The sequence below is a fragment of the Babylonia areolata genome, chromosome 23, assembly GCF_041734735.1.
Source record: "Babylonia areolata isolate BAREFJ2019XMU chromosome 23, ASM4173473v1, whole genome shotgun sequence".
In the NCBI taxonomy this organism is placed as follows: Eukaryota; Metazoa; Mollusca; class Gastropoda; order Neogastropoda; family Buccinidae; genus Babylonia; species Babylonia areolata.
This window is the reverse complement of record NC_134898.1, coordinates 7,942,519-7,961,795: the sequence shown is the minus strand read 5'-3', so window position 1 is coordinate 7,961,795 and position 19,277 is coordinate 7,942,519. Positions and strand designations below refer to the sequence as shown.

The window sequence follows — 19,277 nt, the reverse complement described above, 5'->3', positions numbered from 1 at the left end:
GCCCTGGACCTGGCCATAACAGCCTCGGTATTTAGTTCAGACCAAAGTTCGGATCGGGTGGAGGTTGCTCTCGCTTCGTTGATGGAGCAAATAGGAGCACTGAAAATGGACTTACACAAAATATCAACAGAAACCGTCAGTCACGGCCACAACCTAACTATCTCGGGTTGAGCCAAGACACTTTTCTCCACGTCGGCCAGGACCGACCAACCCAAGGCCCTCGTTCCAAACAGCTTTAAATTCACCAAAAAATCCAGGCCCCCGTGGCACTTTTCCATTCAGGCGTCAGGCTGCCATGTGCCGATCATGTGGTGGAAACCACCAGCGCTCCAGCTGTAGGTTCCTCACCATGCAATGCAACCTCTGTGGTCGCATTGGACACAAAGCTGTGGTGTGTCTCGCCGCAGAAATCAGCCACAATAAGGGTGCGCTCTCATTTCTCCAAATGCCAGGAAAGGTAGGAATGAGAGGAACAGTCACTGTCAGCCAGATTCAGGGATACATATTAGGTCGTTTGCCAACAGCAGCAGAGTCAAAGTATATATCAAAAACAGGCCATATCTTAGTTTGTTAGACACAGGAGCTGATGTTTTTTGTATCAACAGTAAGGTTGCACATACCTTAGTTAAAGACAACATTGTCTCAATTCAGCCCTGCCCCCTTGCTTTCATTAAAGGTGTTGGTGGTCAGCCAGTGCGAGTGTTAGGCAAAGAACTTTCTGGTTTACATATTTCCCGGTCCTTTATTGTCTTGGATCGGCTCACATGTCCCTTGCTACTTGGTATTGATTTCCTTACAACTCACCAGGCATCTCTGAATTTTGCTACGCTTCATCTCCAGCTGTACAATGGATTGACATGTGTTCCATTTGTCAAAGATATTGAAAGTTCGCCTATCCATGCTCTGAAAACAACTTACATTCCCCCATTTACTGAGGTGTTACTCCCCGTGTGTGTGAGATCAAACCTTTCTCATGGTGCAGGCGTTATTGAAATTTTTCAGTCGCTGCTGACTACCAAGAATGTGCTTGTTGCTAGAACACTAATCACTCTGAAAAAGAACCAGACCATGTGCGTTGTCAGAAATAACTTTGCTTCCCCTCTCACTCTGCGACCAAAAGATACACTTGGTCACTTTCAAGAAATTTCAGAAGAACTAGACGAGCTTTCTTCAGAACACGTGAATGTCAGGTCTGCTACTCCTTCCACTGATTCGAACCACATTGAAGCAGCTGAACAACTCCTTTCGCAGCTTGGCATAGACCTGTCAGAATCGGATCTGACATCAGATCAGAAAGAGGTGCTGACACTCTTTCTCGCGCAGAATAGAGACATATTCGCCGCCGACATGTCAGAGTTAGGAGAGACCCATCTTGTGTCTCACACTATTCATACAGGTGACGCAACCCCTATCAAACAGCGACCATACCGCACTGCTCCCGCTCTCAATGCAGAAATAGAAAGACAAGTGAATGAAATGTGTGAACATGGTGTGATTCGTCCATCCACTTCCCCATGGTCATCTCCGGTCGTACTTGTGAAGAAGAAAGATGGTACATATCGATTTGCGGTTGATTATCGTAAATTGAACAAAATGACAAAGCCAGTTCACTTTCCTCTTCCTCCACTGGAAGATGCATTGGACATCATGGGAAAGTCCACTGTGTTTTCCACTCTAAATCTTTTCTCTGGATTTTGGCAAATTCCGCTAGATGCTGACTCACAAGGTAAGTCCACATTTACCACTCATTTTGGGTCTTTCTCATGGAATAGAATGCCATTTGGACTACAAGGAGCCCCTGGTTCATTCCAGTCTCTGATGAACAGAGTCCTCGCAGGACTCACCTTCAAAACTTGTCTAGTTTTCATAGATGACATTCTTTGCTTGTCCAAAAACTTTGAAGATCACCTATCTCATCTCTCAGTGATTTTTGATCGGATACGAGGAGCAGGCCTCAAACTTAAACCCAGTAAATGTCAGTTTGCTGCAGCCAAAGTCACGTATCTCGGTCATATTGTGACCAAAGATGGTGTATCAGTCAACCCTGCCAAAGTTGAGTTAGTCAAAAACTTTCCCACTCCCCAGTCACAACATGATGTGCGTTCTTTTCTAGGACTAGCAAACTACTACCGCCGTTTTGTGAAAAACTTTTCGGCTATAGCCGCCCCTTTGAATGAGCTCTTGAAAGGTCAGACAAAATTTGAATGGTCTGCAGCAGCAGAAACAGCTTTTCAAACACCGAAAACAGCTCTGACTTCAGCCCCCATCCTCTCCTACCCTGATTTCTTCCGCCAGTTTATTTTATACACTGATACTAGCAACAAAGCCATCGGCTATGTGTTAGGACAGAGAGATGATAGTGGGCGTGAGCGAGTGATAGCATACAGGGGACGAGCACTGCGAGGTGCCGAGCTTCGCTACGGCATCACTGAAAAAGAAACGTTGGCTCTGGTTGATGGCATTCGCCACTTCAAAGTCTATCTGTTGCATGCCAAATTTCTAGTGTACACAGATCACTCAGCTACAAAATTCTTGCAGAATGTGAAAGATCAGACTGGTCGTTTGGGACGATGGGCACTCTTTCTACAGGCGTTTGATTATGAGATAGTTCATAATAACGCTGATGCCCTCCGTCGCATGCCTCATCCGTCATGAGACACAGATCCGCCTGAATTTGATCCTCCGACCCCCAGTCTCAAAGTCTCACATCCAGCTGTCTCATTGATAGAGAAAGGTCAGTCAAGCATGTCGGCCGAAAGTTCATTCAGTACTACACAAGTCCCGCCCCCCTGTGCCCGGCTCGCTTCGCTCACCCAGTTGACTGCCGCTGCTGCTCCGTCAGAGCGAGCAGCGAATCTCCCGTTGCCCCATCCTCCAGTACACGTGTACCCATGCAGTGCGCAAATGACTTTGATATTGACCTAACGGTCGGTCAAATTGATGCTGTAAATGACCCTGACCTTCGTCAAATGCAGTTGACTGACGCACAGTGCAAACCTTTCATTGATTACCTAGAGACGGGTACATTACCGACGGATGCTAAGATAGCACGGCGTCTCATTCTTGAAAGACTATGTGATGGACAACGGAGTGCTTTACCACTTATATTATCCTCGTGGTAAAGGAAATAGGAGAGAACGTATGAACAACCAGTTGGTTGTTCCCTTTGCACTCAGAAATAATATTCTTCTGTCTTTTCATGATTCCTTGATGGGAGGTCATTTTGCCACTGAGCGAACTTATCAGGCCATTCGGTTGCGCTATTTCTGGATACCAAGTGTATTTATGCTGACATCACGGATTATGTCAAGTCCTGTGATGCCTGTCAAAAGGCAAAGAGGGTGATTCATCCTCAGAATCCCACTCTACATCCATTACCCGTGGCACCAAACCAGCTATTTTGCAGATGGCACTGTGATATTTTGGGTCCTCTTACACCAAGCAAAGATGGATACAAATACATCTTACTATTTGTCTGTTCATTCAGCAAGTGGGCTGAAATCATTCCTCTCAAAGACACTTCTGCCACCACCATTGCACGACATTTCTATGAAACCATTATCTGTCGTTATGGTGCACCTGTTGTCAGACATAGGACAAAATTTTCTATCCAAGATCGTCAGTGAGGTGTGCAAAATTTTTCAAATCACACGTTTGCATACTAGCAGTTATACTCGGTCAGGAGAAATGGTCCACCTTTCACCCCCCACACCCCTAATAAATTTGTCATATGTATTTTTTTGGTGCTTTAGAGTGTATGGATCACGAAAAATCATGCTAACATAAAAAAATCTTGGGACTCACTGTCCCTTCTGGCTTAATTTTGAAGGGTACCCATCTCAGGTGCCGCGGCTGCTTTTCGTCGGTCCAAAACCTTCCATAAGTTTGGTGATCACCCGTGTCTTTGTTATTTGAGCTACAAGAATTACCTTTATGTTTTTGTTGACAGTAATGCCTTCTACACGATACGCCATAATCAGAACGACAATATATGCAATAAAGTGACCGCAGTGAAACTACGTGTGTACCCACCGTCTGTCACATGTTGCGAACTGTGAATTTGCCTAAATGTTTTCAATAAACTGTCTCTCTCGAAAACTGTGCAACTTATTAGAAACAAAGTACACCACAGTTTCAAAGAACAGTCTCTTGTGATTCTTTTGAGCTAAGCCACATCACCATGGGCCTATTCTGCTGTCCTCTGCCGCCGGTTTATCTCCCCTACCCCCTATTTGGCTTCAACGCCAATTTAATTCTTTACAAATTCATATTGGTCTATTTATTGATAAAAACGTTTATGTGCACTTTCCAAGTGTGAGCACATGGGTGTGTGTGTGTGTGTGTGTGTGTGTGTGCTGTCCTCTGTCACCGGTTTATCTCCCCTACCCCCTATCTCATCATTCTGAGTCACTTCCCTCGGCATAAGTAGAAAGCGACTCTTCTGATACGTAGGATATGACAGCTTCTTCTTAGTCGTCAGTCTGGAAAGTCCACAAGGAAGTCAACCATATCTGCGGGCAGGATGACGTCTTCTGCGGACCACATTGGTTCCCAGGTACCATCAAAGTCGATCCATCCATGTCCACTGCTTGCTGCTGGAACATCAGAAATGGGTTCGAGAGCCCTTTTCCAAATGGCAACTTGATAGTTGCTCCGTTTGATGTGCTCTTGAAGAGTTTGTTTGCACGGAGGCATGCTTGCCATGTCAACGTTGTGGTTTGCATTCAATGGCTCATCTCCACATCTCTCCTTGAGTAGCTGGTGTCGGAGGTCATTGACACTGGTGAAACAATGTCTGCCGTACACAGGTGAAGGTCTCAAGATCAGCTTTGACTTCTTCAGCGATGGCCCATATATCTCCAAGGCGGGCAATTGTTTCCACTGTAAAAAGGTGTTGTTTTATGTGGTTCGATTCTGATAGAAGAGAGAGGGGAAAAGACAGGGGGGATATGGGATCAACTAATCATGCACTCACTCACTCCACTCTCTCCTCACATCAATAGCAGGGCCACATGGAGTGGTTTTTATAGAGTGTTTACTTTACAATACAGCACACAGTAAAAAGATCATCCTACACCTAAAGCAGCACCTATAAGCAGCACACAGCCCAACAGGGATTTCTCTGTTCCTCACATCACTGATCAGTCAGTCACCCTGTGTCAGTCAGTTCTTCTGGGAGACAGCTAAGAACTGAGTGTGCTGACTGGTTTTATCCCTTCCTACAACATACTATGCAAGCTACACCACTCCCCAATTGGATGAACCAAAGTAACCAATCTTGGCTGGTCTTGGAGTTGAGAGACTGATTGACATATCCGCTATTCCTATGTTGGTTTCCTCTTTCAACGCGGTTTGATCTGATTCGCCAACAAAACCTGCTTGTGTATACACACGGTGACGCCAAGTCTAACATTTAACGTCACAAAGAGAAGGGGTGAGGTGGGGGGCGGGGGGGGGGGGGGGGGGGGGGGCGGGGGGGGGGGGGTGAGGAAGACACAACATCAGAGCATCATGCCGACCAGGTCGAGGATAGATTTTGCATAAATTCCCCCTAGCTTCATCCCGAAGTCCTGCCATCCACCTCAGCTGCGTTCGTGGAGGGGGAGCTGGGGAACGACTTGAAAGACAGGCCGCCACACGGGACGTTCTGCTCAGCACGGGAATTGCGGCAGACGTCGCACAACCGCACGTGTTCCTACAACTGGGACTGGTGATGCGGTGTCGCGGACCAAAGGCGCCGACTAGGGAGTGGGGTGAGGAGGTGGAGGGGTGGAAGGGGGAGGATGGCGTGGTGTCGGCGCAACCTCAAAGACTGGACTTGGGATGGAGCGGGAAGGGAGATAAGAAGGAGGGGGGGGGGGGGGACAGAGTGTGGGTGGTGGGGGGTGACACTGCTGGCACACTATAACACCACAAATCTTGGATTCTGCTGAAGAACTTTGATGGGTTTTATTTTCCCAATGCCCTTGAACGCACTTGTGTCGCAGCCGTTATAAGCATGAAGAGCCAGAAGGCGGTGCAGTGCTGTTGCCTGTATGCTTTTGCGATCCCAGTGACGTTGATGAGCCACTGTTTGTGCCCCATTCCTGTGTCGAACAGAATCACCACATCCTTCAGCTGCAGAGCGAAGTGCAGAAGAATGAAGAATATGTCCGAGTCGGGACTCTTGACGCAGACGAACCTGTAGCCATTCCGTTCAGCGTACGCACAGTAGAGGGCAACTCTAGAATCCGTCTCTTGTGTGGATTTGAGCGTTGAGATTGGCATCCTTGTTGTCTTCAGCTCATCTGCCATTTGCAGCAGGAAGGTTTCTCCCTCACATATCAACACGACTTTTCTGTCCCTTGAATTTTGGCGCATTCTCATCTTTGCTCCAAACGTCGAGTAATACTTGGGTGAGCTGCTTCTTCTTTTCGTTGTTTGACAGAAACGTCTTCCAGTCTGCAGGACGCTTGGTGCTTTCTCCTTTCACGATGATCTTATCGCCAGTGCCTCTCCTTTTCCTTTCCATCGCTTTGATTGAGTACGTTTTGTACATGTCTGTACTGAACACCACGTCCGTTCCCTTTGGCAGCATGTCAAATATCTTCTGGTTGATCTCCCTGAAATTGCAAGGAAGCTGTTGCAAGCAGTGAAACACTGCATTGCCATCAATCACAACCAGCGTCGCATCATGGTGATGTAGAACGGCATCTTCCATATCTTTGGTGAGGTAGTTGAACCCTTTTGTTTTGTCGGTCATGGCAAGGAAATTGTCAGCAGTGCCAATACTGTAAGGTACAGGAGTAAGTTGGTATATCATCAACTGTTTCAGATCGAGTTGAACACCTGCTTCCTGTGCCTTCAGAAGGAGTTGAAAGGCAATGTTCCCTTGTTGTTTGTATTCCACAACCTTCTTCTTGGTAGTCTTCATGTGGACGTTTTTGTTCATCGATGCCATCGTTTTCAGGTTTAGCCGCTTGACTGGTTCAAAGAAATGGTCATTTGCCATCAGTCTCTGCGTGATGAATGCCTCCTTCGCGGCTTTACCAGTTTTTTTTCTGCCCTCAACACATCATGCTGAATGCCAGCTGGGACAGATGCTCCAGATGACAAGGCGATGAGTTTGACCGAGGCTTCCTCACTGAAAGGGTCGATGAAACTTTTGATTGCATCCTGATTCTTCATGACGTTGCTTTCGCTCTTCAGTCTCTCAGAAGGACACAAGTCACGATGTCTACTGCCAACCTCATCACCTTGTGCCATGCCAACCATGTTGAGAGTTGCATGAAGATACTTTGACTTCTCATGGATTGTCCTGACCCATCTGTGGTAGGCCTCCTGGTTGGACAGCAGTCCTGTGAGACCAGCGCGACCTCCGCCAGCTCCTCCTTTTGGCGTGCTTCATGAACGTTTCTTCCATGATCTTGTCCACTGCATAGCGATTGCCAGGAATGAAGGACCTTGCCACGCTGAAAGCACCTCTCTGCAGCATCTCCTTGGCTCCAGGATGTGACAAGTCAACGTTTGCCAAGAAGACTGAGAAGAAGGTCAGGTAGCGTGTGTAGTTTTGTCCATCAAAACTGAAGAAGAGGTCTGGCATTTGGGACATCGTTTGTGCGTAGAGCAGGAAGTCTTTGATTTTGACAGCCTCAAGGAGTGCAAGGACAAGCCATACATGATCGATGTACGACAACCAAAATTGTGCAGTTGGTCCAAAGGCTCCTTCTCTGACTCTATCTCTGAACTGTTTGTACTCAACCATAAAACTGGCGATAGCTTCATCTTGCTGAAGCTCAGTCAACGTCTCTTTTGAGATGAAACATGAGGCTGCCTGGAGTTTGATCATGCTGTCTTCTGACAGTGTCGGAAATGACGTGTCTTCATCTCTGATTTCAAGATATCTTTCCAGCACCGAGCGTTCTAGACTCTCAAGCATTGTCTTATGGCAGAACAACGGTCGTTCATAATGTTTGCCAGACGGCACCCCTTGCAGAGAACCAGAAGAGATCAGGCCTGCCTCCAGAAGGATATCTCCGAAACCAAAACCATCCAGCTTTTTCCCAAGCATCTTGAGGTACGCACAGGCAAGGTGGAATGTACCGATCAGAATGATATGCTTCTTGTACTGGTCAGGTTGGTTCCAGACGATCGGGTAGGCTTTCATACAAACCCCAAGACCAAACGTAGTTATAACGTACTCTTGTCCAACCTCTCTCGTGGCCTCCTCTGCAAGTCGCAAGCACTCCTGGACTGTCTTGTACTCGGTGACTGGGTGATGGATCACAGGGTAGTAGTCCAATGTCGTCTTCTTTGCCGGGTTAATGGTAGTAATGTCAGAACTTTTATTCGACATGGCTCAAAAGTCACAATAATACTTTCATGCTTCACCCCCATGGTTCCAGACCGCTTGAAACACTTTCCCCATGTAATCTTTCACTATAGTATAGAGTCTTTCGTTTCATAAAGAAACACACACACACACACACATGTGCTCACACTTGGAAAGTGCACATTAACGTTTTTTTCAATAAAAAGACCAATATGACGGGTGCAATAGCCGAATGGTTAAAGCGCTGGACTTTCAATCTGAGGGTCCTGGATTCAAATCTCGGTGCACCTGGTGGGTAAAGGGTGGAGATTTTTCCGATCTCCCAGGTCAACATATGTGCAGACCTGCTAGTGCCTGAACCCCCTTCGTGTGTATGCGCACGCAGATCAAATACGCACGTTAAAGATCCTGTAATCCATGTCAGCGTTCAGTGGGTTATGGAAACAAGAATATACCCAGCATTCACAACCCGAAAACGGAGTATGGCTGCCTACATGGCGAGGTAAAAAAACAACAAAAAACAAAAAAACGGTCACACACGTAAAATGTTACATGTCTGTCTGAGTGTGTATGTGTGGGCGTCTGAAATCTGATTGAATGACACAGGAAACGAATGATGAGCGCCCAGTGGCAGCCGTCAGTCGGCTCTACCCAGGTAGGCAGCCTATGGTGCAAATGTCCCCGTGTATGTAAAGCGCTTAGAGCTTGGTCTCTGACCGAGGATAGGTGCTATATAAGTATCCACATCAATCAATCAATCAACCAATTTGTAAAGAATTAAATTGGCGTTGAAGCCAATTAGGGGGTAGGGGAGATAAACCGGCGGCAGAGGACAGCAGAATAGGCCCATGGTGATGTGGCATAGCTCAAAAGAATCACAAGAGACTGTTCTTTGAAACTGTGGTGTACTTTGTTTCTAATAAGTTGCACAGTTTTCGAGAGAGACAGCTTATTGCAAATATTTAGGCAAATTCACAGTTCGCAACGTGTGACAGACGGTGGGTACACACGTAGCTTCACTGCGGTCACTTTATTGCATATATTGTCGTTCTGATTATTGCATATGGTGCAGAAGGCATTACTGTCAACAAAAACATAAAGGAAATTCTCGTAGCTCAAATAACAATGACACAGGTGATCACCAAATTTATGGAAGGTTTTGGACCGACGAAAAGCAGCCGGGGCACCTGAGATGGGTACCCTTCAAAATTAAGCCAGAAGGGACAGTGAGTCCCAAGATTTTTTCATGTTAACATGATTTTTCGTGATCTATACACTCTAAAGCACAAAAAAATACATATGAAAATTTTATTGGGGGAGGGGGGTGAAAAGTGGAGCGTTTCTCCTGACAGACTATTATCACCCCCAGACCAATGCCACATGCGAGCGCACAAACGCCACGATAGCTCAGACTATCAGGGATCAGTGTGACAAACATCCGCTCAATTGGCCTTCCCTTCTTCCTGGTATCGCTGCTGCTCTACGCACAGTGCCATGCACTGAATCAGCTTTGTTCTCTCCATTCTTTGTTCTTTTCAAACAGGAATGCAGGTTGCTGATTGACACTGCGTTACGTTCTGATGATCTTCCAGCCTCCGCACAACCCTGTGTGGAGGAAATCATTGAAAACGCAGAAATGAACTTCCTCTTTCGCTTCGTCAAGTCTCCACACTCAGCTCTTTCAAGTCTGGCCTTAACTCTCTCCATACGAACGGCGAAAGAGATGACGTTAACTGCGTTTCACCCCAATTACCACCATCAAAATATTGCAAGCGGAAGGCTCTTATACTGAAGAGGTGAATGTTGACAAAGAATACCACAATTCTGACGACGGAAGCTAAAGGTTGTGTCATTCAGACACCCACTAGACATCCGAGGGGTCTGTGTGGAGGAGAAGAGAGGGCTGGCCGTACTGAGTGAGTTAAAACCCACCTCTTCCCAAAGTAGCCTCCCTTCCCTGCCTCTTCCTTGTCTTTTTAGTTTTTTTCAGTTTTAGAGTTATGCTTGCGTGAGAATGACTGGTGCGAAAGCACTTTGATTTGTTTATGCACAAGATTTAGCGCTATATAAGTACTATTATTATTATTATTATTATTATTAAATGATCAAATCCATGGTGGAAGAGAACATTCATGAAGCCCAGCAGTGGTACAAATCGCAGTATGACAAAAAGAAAACCACTCCCCGCTATCAGGAAGGTCAGAAGGTATTGGTACAGTGTCTGCACAATATTCCAGGACTCTCTGCTAAACTCGAACAGAAATATGACGGAGCTTACTACATCACTAAAGTTCTGCCAAATGATCTGTACATACTCCAACACTGCCAGACCAATAAACAGCATCGTTCTCCTGTCAATGCTGTCAGACTCCGGCCATACTTTTCCGCTGAGGATAGACCCACAAACCCCTTTGATGCAGCAGAGACAGATGATACAGCGTCACAGATGCACAACCAGGAAGAGAACGAAAGCTCTGACTCTGACACTATATCACAAACTCCAAACATTCTCAACCCCCTCAACCCAACTTCCCCACCAAGTTCACAATCCCAACATAGTACTGATGGTGAAGATGAAGAAACCTTCTTTGTAGAGAAGATCCTTGCTTGCAAACTGGTGAATAAAGTTAAACATTACAAGATTAAATGGATGGGTTATCGATACACTACTTGGGAGCCTGAGTCACACATTCCTGAACAGCTCATTCAGGAATTCCATGTCCAGAAGACCAACAAGAAACGTAAACGCCGTAAATAGGCACTACACGCAGTCCCATGGAGAGAGTAGCCACTCACCACATGTCCAATGTTCGTCTTGTTGTGTATACGTGATACTGGTATATGATTTTATGAGTGTGTCACATTATGTTATTGCTTCTGTATGCTATAATTTTTATTATGTTTTTCGTATTCTCAGCACCTGCCTTCTCCTGTCAATGCTGTGAGACTCACTCTTTAACCTCAGGAGGCTTCAAGCAAAAACCAAGGTGAGGACAGACACCGTCAACGACTTCCTGTTTGCTGATGACTGCGCTCTCAACGCTGCCTCCGAAGCTGACATGCAACACAGTGTCGACAAGTTCTCTGCTGCCTGTGACAACTTTGGCCTCACAATCAGCACAAAGAAGACTGAGGTGATGCACCAGCCAGCTCCAGGAAAGCCTTACGTTGAACCAAACATCTTCATCAACGGGCAACGACTGAACGCGGTGGACAAGTTCACATACCTGGGCAGTACACTCTCTCGCACAGTTGTCATCGACGACGAGGTGAATGCAAGACTCGCCAAAGCCAGCGCTGCCTTCAGCAGACTCCAAAAGAACGTTTGGAACAGGAGAGGCATCACCCTGGAGACGAAACTCAAAGTATACAAGGCCATAGTTCTCACCACACTGCTCTATGGATGTGAATCATGGACGATCTACAATCGCCAAAAAGCTGAACCACTTCCACACCACCAGCCTCAGAAAACTTCTCGGCATAAAGTGGCAAGAGAAGATCCCTGACACAGAGGTGCTCACTCGTGCAAACTTGCCCAGCATCTACACCAACTTGATGCAGGCCCAGCTGCGCTGGGCAGGCCATGTAGTTCACATGCCAGACCACCGGCTCCCCAAGAAACTGCTGTACGGCGAACTCCAACATGGCAAGCGCTCCCATGGAGGCCACAAGAAGCGCTTCAAAGACACTCTGAAAGCTTCTCTGAAGGCCTTCAACATCAGCCACGACACATGGGAGCTGAATGCAATGGACAGACCAAAGTGGCGTTCAGCTGTCCACAAAGGTGCCAAATCCTGTGAGGCCAACAGAATCGCTGCAGCAGAGCAACGCAGACAGGCCAGGAAAAACAGTGCCAGCAAGTCCCCGACAGACGCCACCATCCCCTGTCCACACTGTGTCAGAACCTTCCGGGCGCGGATTGGCCTGACCAGTCATCTGCACACCCACAGAGCCCAACCCACCCACCCCCAGGATGACTAGATGGTCCTCGTCGATCCCGACGGACGAACCACACATATGATTTTATGAGTGTGTCACATTATGCTATTGCTTCTGTATGCTATATTATGTTTTTCGTATTCTCAGCACAGTATGACTGAGCCTTGCTAACAATGCCTTGTAAATACATGAGAGAAGCATGGTCGCTTCAGTTACAGTCATTCATGAAACATTTTGCTGCCATAACTAACCGTCAGTGCATTCACTGGCCATGGTCGACATTCGTCTCCATTCAAGTGTAGCGGAGTGGATAGTTACAGCGTGTCTGAAAGCGAAGAGCTGACGAGTTCTGAGCGGTGGCTGGTCCATTGTCATCTTGACATCTGTGATTTTCCCTTTTGCTATGTCGAGATTGGGCGTGTTGTAAATCCCGGCTAAACTGAAAGACGCGAGTTACAAATCCAACCAGGATACGATTAAAGTTGCATGGTACTATTGGTCTCGGTCAGGAGACGCAATAAGGGTGGCGCGATGGCAGCCCTATCGTTAATGTTCTCCAGGTAACAAAACAAATAAAAGGCTCGGGTTCATATGACACAACGTAAAGGTTGTCACTTTCATTGTACTCTGATTCAATTATACGGAAATCTTACGCACTACAGATCACCAGCGGTGGTGATAACACTCTCATGATGATGCTTTCATGTTCTGTGTGTATACTGGTTTACAGCAGGTGAAGCGACAGGCAGCCTATATTGAAACCATGTTGGACTACACAGTCGATAACGATGAAGAGGGCAGTGCGCGAGGTAACCCTCACAAACAGTAACGCTTGATGGATAACGATGAAAAGGGCAGCGCGCGAGGCAACCCTCACGGTACAGTACGATTTGGAATGCCTAAGCTGTCAGTGAACAAAAACAAATGTTATGTGATGACAACGTATTTACTTATGAATCAATATATATGGTTCACAGTCCATGATTATGTACTCCTCTTACAGTACTTGTTTCGCTCATGTGTTGTATGTGGATGCTTATTGTGTGCAGGACCCATCCTGTTGCTGGGACTCCTCGTCCTTATCAGTGAAGGACACGCTTTCCGCTGGTTGGAGTCGCTAAATCGATTCCAGTTCGGCGCCGCTTTCCGACATCATGGAAAGTTATATAATGATGTTGACACGTGGAGTCACACATTCGAAATTCGTCTGACCCCCATAGCTTTCCCGACACTACCAATCCCACCTTGCTCTAACCCCACGCCTTTCTTTTGCAGTTTCAAATCGGTAATGCTTCGGCACTTCAATGAATTAGCAACAAATATCACTAAGGATGTGCAAGCAACTTTTGAACTTGTTGAGCAGATGGTTGGTCGCTCGAAACCACCACCAGTTTCAAATTCCAGGTCGAAACGGGCTATCCTACCATTTGTGGGCGATTTAGCCAGTTCACTGTTCGGTGTCGCCACTTCTTCGGATGTTAGAAAACTTCAGAAACATGTGTCAAGACCGTATAAAATGCAGATTTCATTATCAGCTGGATCTGTCGCTTTTCTTAATAAAGTATCGTCTTACATGAAGACTTCAAACCACAGGATGGATAATTTGATAGGATCAATCATGTCCATGCATTCACGAATGGACAACATTACTGACATACTAGAACAAGAGGACATCGCGAACCAACGCACACAACACGCAGTTCTGTCTCTTGTCCCCATAGTGTTCTCCAAGTTACAACAGATTACTCGTCTGGAACGCCGACTGGAATCACTCCTGCTAGGCGTTACCTCTCTCACCCACCGCCAACTGTCCCCAATGCTCATTGATCATAACACGCTCATTCGCACTCTGCATGACATACAACGTACACTTTCACGCACTCACCCAGCCTTCAAAGTAGTTCATATGGACCCTAGATATTATTACCATTCATCCCGTGTCTTGTATGCAGGTCAGGTTGAACAGATATTGTTAGTGATAGACGTTCCTATTGCCTCCACCACTACAAGCTTTGACCTTTACCAAGTTTCCTGTTCCCTTTAATGCTTCCAGCTCACATGCTACATAAGTAACTAATTTACCTGATTTTGTTGCTGTCTCTACAGACCAGCGTTATATCAGAGAGTTAACCCCTTCTCAGATGTTGCTACGTCACGGGACTCATAACAAATTCTGTCCTGACAAGTTTCCTCACCGTGCTATTTCTGATCAATCTTGCGCTTCATCTATGATACGGAAAACTGACGTTAGAAGACATTGTAAATTCGATTTTGTAAAAGCTGCTATTGTTCCCTCTATCATTGAGCTAGATGAAGGCACCCTGTTACTCACTAATATTTCAGACATAATTTTGACTTGTCATAATGAAGTGACCAGGAAACCAGGTTGCTCGTTTTGCGTAATGAAACTTCCATGTTTTTGTTCAGTTTTAGCAGGTAGTTTTTCATTTTCCCCTCGCTTAGCAGCATGTCAAGACACATCCGCCGTAACACTTGCCACCAGCCCTGGTATTAACCTTGCCTTACTCCAGCAATTTTTTAACCATTCCAGTATTTCAGATGCTAACTCTGATCAATTATACCTTTCAGACGTTTCCTACTCCATTCCTCATTTAAGAATAGCATCATCAGAAGCTTATAAACAGCACATCCGAAATGATCAACGACTGAGTATCAATGCTATCATTGATCATATGAAACGAGGAAAAACTGTTTATCGGAATCTGTTTGATGCTTATATGCTCTCAGGTGACTCATTCACATCCCGTAGTCCAGGGCAATTGTCTCATATTCTGTCTCACATCTCTTTTGGTTTAGTTATTCTGCTGTTCATCAGCATGTTTGTTGTGTGTCGGAAACTTCGGTCCTTGTTACTGTTAGTTGCTCTTACCCACACCCCCACAGTTAGAGCTTCCAATCCCTTCTTGACCTGGCCCGACCCCAATCTTCCATCGGAATCGAGTAATCTTCCTGGTTTAGACGCAGAATCCCCTGTCCCCACCTCATTTACTATAGTCGATCATTCCACTGTTTCCACCCAAGTTTTCATTTGTACTTTGCTGATCCCTGTTATCATTCTACACATTAAAATGACTTTTCGCTCCATTACCTATTCCTCCGAAGTGATGTTAGAGATCTGTGGTACTACTCAGCGTGTGAATGTGTTTATGTGTTCTGTTGCGAAATGTCCTGGTGATTATTGTATTCCCTGTCCCACCTGGCTGGAATCCCTGTCTATTGTCCCTGTTAATTATTTTTTGGGAGAACTTCATCTTACCTGGCCTCACCTTATGCTTAAGGATCGACGAACTAGCCAGGAAATTAGTCTTCGTCGAGTGGTCAAGCTGTCCGTCTTTGAACATTTTAAGATAAAGCAAATTACGGAGGACTATACAGTCCTTCTAAAAATTAAACATGGAGATACTGCTACCTATCTCCGGAAACCGATAGTGGATGGAACCCCCAGTCTCAGCAGCACCCAACCAAGCAGACTCCCTGCCCCCAAATGAGAACGAACCCTTGTATCCTCGCCTTCATGACTGGCAGAGCAATTCCCAACATTAACATACTCTTTTCCGGTGTCATCAAAGTCCTTACACCCTTCCATATAGATTTTTTTTCCTCCTTCGATTCTTCTTTGAAGCCCTCTATCCCTATGTCGTCCTAACCTGTACCACTCCACACACCACTTCCCCAGACTAGATTCAAAATGCTGTTATATCAAGGTCTCTCTATGATTAGGTTTACCATGTTATGTGAGCCACGTATATATACATTTTTCCCCTTTTCCAGTTCGTAGGTTTGTATGTTACTGCATATGTATGAGTCTGTGTGCTCGACATCACTGGTGCTGAATTGTCAATTTACCCGATACCCAAACCCAATTCCTAAGCTCAAGCGAAAAAAAGAAAAGAAAAAAAAGAAGTGTAGGTGAGCGAAGGACGTACCATGTTTTGATTCATAGCTATTGGTCATTATTTTCTGGTACCGAAAGTCTGAGTCTGCAAGACGAGATACTCCTCACTGCATTAAGAAACGTCACTGTAATACTTTGATTCCTTCCCCTCATTTCATATCTTTCCCCATACACTGAGTATTTCAGTGGCCTTTCTTTGCACCACCTGAACAAAAACCAAAAAAACAAAAACAAAAAAGGAATCCATCATTTTACTATCTGTCAGATAACACATGATAACGCAAACACGACCCTTGTCTTGCATTCTTGTACTTTCTGTGTTTACATGTCGTTATAGAACAATAATTATGTATCTTGTGTGTATTATTTGCATGTCATTTTTAATCTGCATTTTAGGAGGAACATTGGTGTGTCTATGTCATCATACTGTAGCGATGAATGCTTGATTCTACATGTCTTCTATATTTATGTGTTATTATGGTTTTGGATGTCGTATTCGCATTATGCAGTAAAGTATGCCACGGACAGTGTATCTCTCAAACGGACAACAAACGCATCATATTGCAAGGAACTCATGAGTTGGCTGTGTGTCTCGATCTACAAGTGAACTGACATTTAAGTTCTTGTGTGCGAAGTGTGACCTCCTCAGGACTCTGTGTGCCACGTGCACTATGTCTAAAGATAACTAGTAAACAACGTCTTCAAGATCATCACCACATTCATGGAATGGACTTTTTCCCAATGCACTGCAACAGCGCTTGTGTTTTGGACAATGTGTAATCTTGTATGGTGTGTACTATATATACTTGTGAAAGTGCAGTGGATATTTTGATATTTCACAAAGTATTTTGTTTCTTCTTCATTCATACTCCTCATTATTTTTTTTTCAAACGGAAATATTTACACCCCGAATCCAAATTCATGTTCGCAACCTGGCAGCAAACTTGTTTTTGGACAGGACATATTGACACTGAAGTTGTCAACCGTTATTTTTGGTGTTGTGTTTTTGGTGTACTTTTACAATTTAAGATTTCTTAATTAATACTGTTCATTAGGTGTCTTCAGTATTGTGTGGTTTCATATCAAACACCTCATGGTTATTCCAAATTTACATAAACATTTTGCATGTGTGTAATGCATTGTGAGTTGCAGGATATACTTGAATTTGCTTAAGAACTATAATCAATGTACTTGTGTCAGTTTATCGTAAATTTGTACCATGACAACAATCAGCTTATACTATATATTCCGCATGTTGTGTTCACCCACCCTATTGGACATTGCAGTATTTGTTGTTCTACTTTTATTCATGTTGTGCTAAGACAAAATTATGACTTAGAAATTCTACACGGATGGCATACGATGTTAGTCCCTATTTTATCCCCATTTCCCATTACCCTTCTACCTCTGGTGCAAATGCACCTGAATCGGGAGATAATGCATTGTTCATGTTCCGTTCCTGCGGCGACACCTATCTTCCGTGTTCTTCGCTTCGGGCACGCTCCTGTTCTTCAGCAGTGGACTTTGTAACGTCACCATCACGGTGACCGTACACCATGTGTGCATGCAGTCGGTGGACACAGTTAGCGACAATCACGTGAGAACAGTGATGCTACCATCGTGATTGTCACAGACACTCACAACAAACCTCTCAAACCTGGCCCCGTTCTTCAGTTGCTGCAGGCTGACACATCGATTCCAGACTCACTTCTCTGGCGTCATTCCTGCCACGCTCTCCAGATGCTGTAGATACGCATGTGCGGGTGGTTGTTTCACGAACCACCAACCACATCCCTGACGATCATCACTGACAACACGATGCTGTCGATAACCTGTCTATGAAGCTTTGACACGGTGATTGCGAACTATCAGAGTCCCATGTGACTCTATGCTCCAGTGACTGTTCATATACTTTACGTTCCCATGTGCTCCACTGTCGGATCTTCTTCAACGACGTGTTCCTGACTGATACCAGTGTGCCCTATGGCATTCTACACAGTGATATACTTAAAATGACAATATATGAATCAAGTCTACCCATGTGCAATGTTGCCTCTCCTGAAGTTATCTTAATCGAATGCCAATCCTTTACCCCAAAATCTCTATCGTATGCCATCTATGTATCTAATATAAACGTCACATACCAAGGTATGGGACATTTTCTTGTAGGGCCCCAGCACATATCACACTGCATATAGCAGTCTTAGAAGCTCTCGGAACAAGGAAGGGCAGATGGCAATGAGCGTGGAAACAATAACTGAAGCCAGCCTTCTTCATGAGTGATGTCCGGACAGACCCAGTCAGTACAGCAATTAACAGATTAGATCACCACAGGGTCAGCTGAGTACAAATGGACTCGCACACTCCGAGGCTAGTCGGTCCAGCACGTAGGGGCATCAGGCAATAGTGAGGTCCGTTATGCTGGACATGTGTCCGAGAGCACAAAGAAAGCAAGCCAGCGATGTATAACTCCCAGCTGAGATAATGCGGCCGGACGGCAGGCAAATGAATAAATTCCAGAGATGTACGCGAGTGATTATTTTTCATTAACGTGGAATACCAGTGAGGAGATTGGCCATTTCCGGGCTATATATAAGGCTGAACACAGAGACCCCAGAGCAGACCCCAGGAGCAGACCCGAAGAGAAAGGCATAACAAACCCTTAGAAGACCAGCTAGATGATGATTACAAGAGGTATGTGACGTGTTAGATTCAGTCTAAGTCAACATAGGCAGTAGTTAGGTTAGGACAGTTCGTAGGATGTCTATGTTGATGACTGAAGAATGCTATTATGGATAGTTAAGTGATATGATGTTTAGCCCAAGAATGTTGAAAATATGTGACTGAATAAACAAAGGATCTAGAAATGAATCAAGTCTTCAGAACTTGTTAGTTGTTATATGTTGTGAAATTATTCCCTCTCGTCACAATCTATTTCATGGTGGTGTGTCATCCATTTGTTGGTTCGAGTCTACTCTCTCTACCTCTCCACATCTCTTAGAGGGTAGCCTTTCCTCCCTGTATGAAATCTTATTGTGTCAGGTAACGTTAGGCAACAAACATAGGGAACCAAAGGAAATAAGAGAGAATAGACTGCATTCCCCTGAGTTG

At 45.2% G+C, this 19,277-nt stretch overlaps 2 protein-coding genes across 2 annotated transcripts in view; one reads left to right on the top strand and one right to left on the bottom strand.

Moving 5' to 3' along the window:
- Positions 1–19,277, bottom strand: part of LOC143298348 (uncharacterized) — a 196,777-nt gene that overhangs the window by 21,760 nt on the left and 155,740 nt on the right. The window lies entirely within an intron of this gene.
- Positions 13,054–19,084, top strand: LOC143298147 (uncharacterized). Its single transcript, XM_076610877.1, has 2 exons — positions 13,054–13,128; positions 13,300–19,084. Exons 1-2 carry the CDS (start codon positions 13,086–13,088, stop codon positions 14,292–14,294), a joined length of 1,038 nt encoding a protein of 345 aa, XP_076466992.1. The 5' UTR covers positions 13,054–13,085; the 3' UTR covers positions 14,295–19,084.

Excerpts from the sequence above, each read along its gene's own strand:
- LOC143298147 (XM_076610877.1), top strand. The coding sequence starts at position 13,086 with ATGGATAACGATGAAAAGGGCAGCGCGCGAGGCAACCCTCACG. Across the intron at positions 13,129-13,299 it reads CGCGCGAGGCAACCCTCACG|GACCCATCCTGTTGCTGGGA; the intron begins GTACAGTACGAT and ends TATTGTGTGCAG.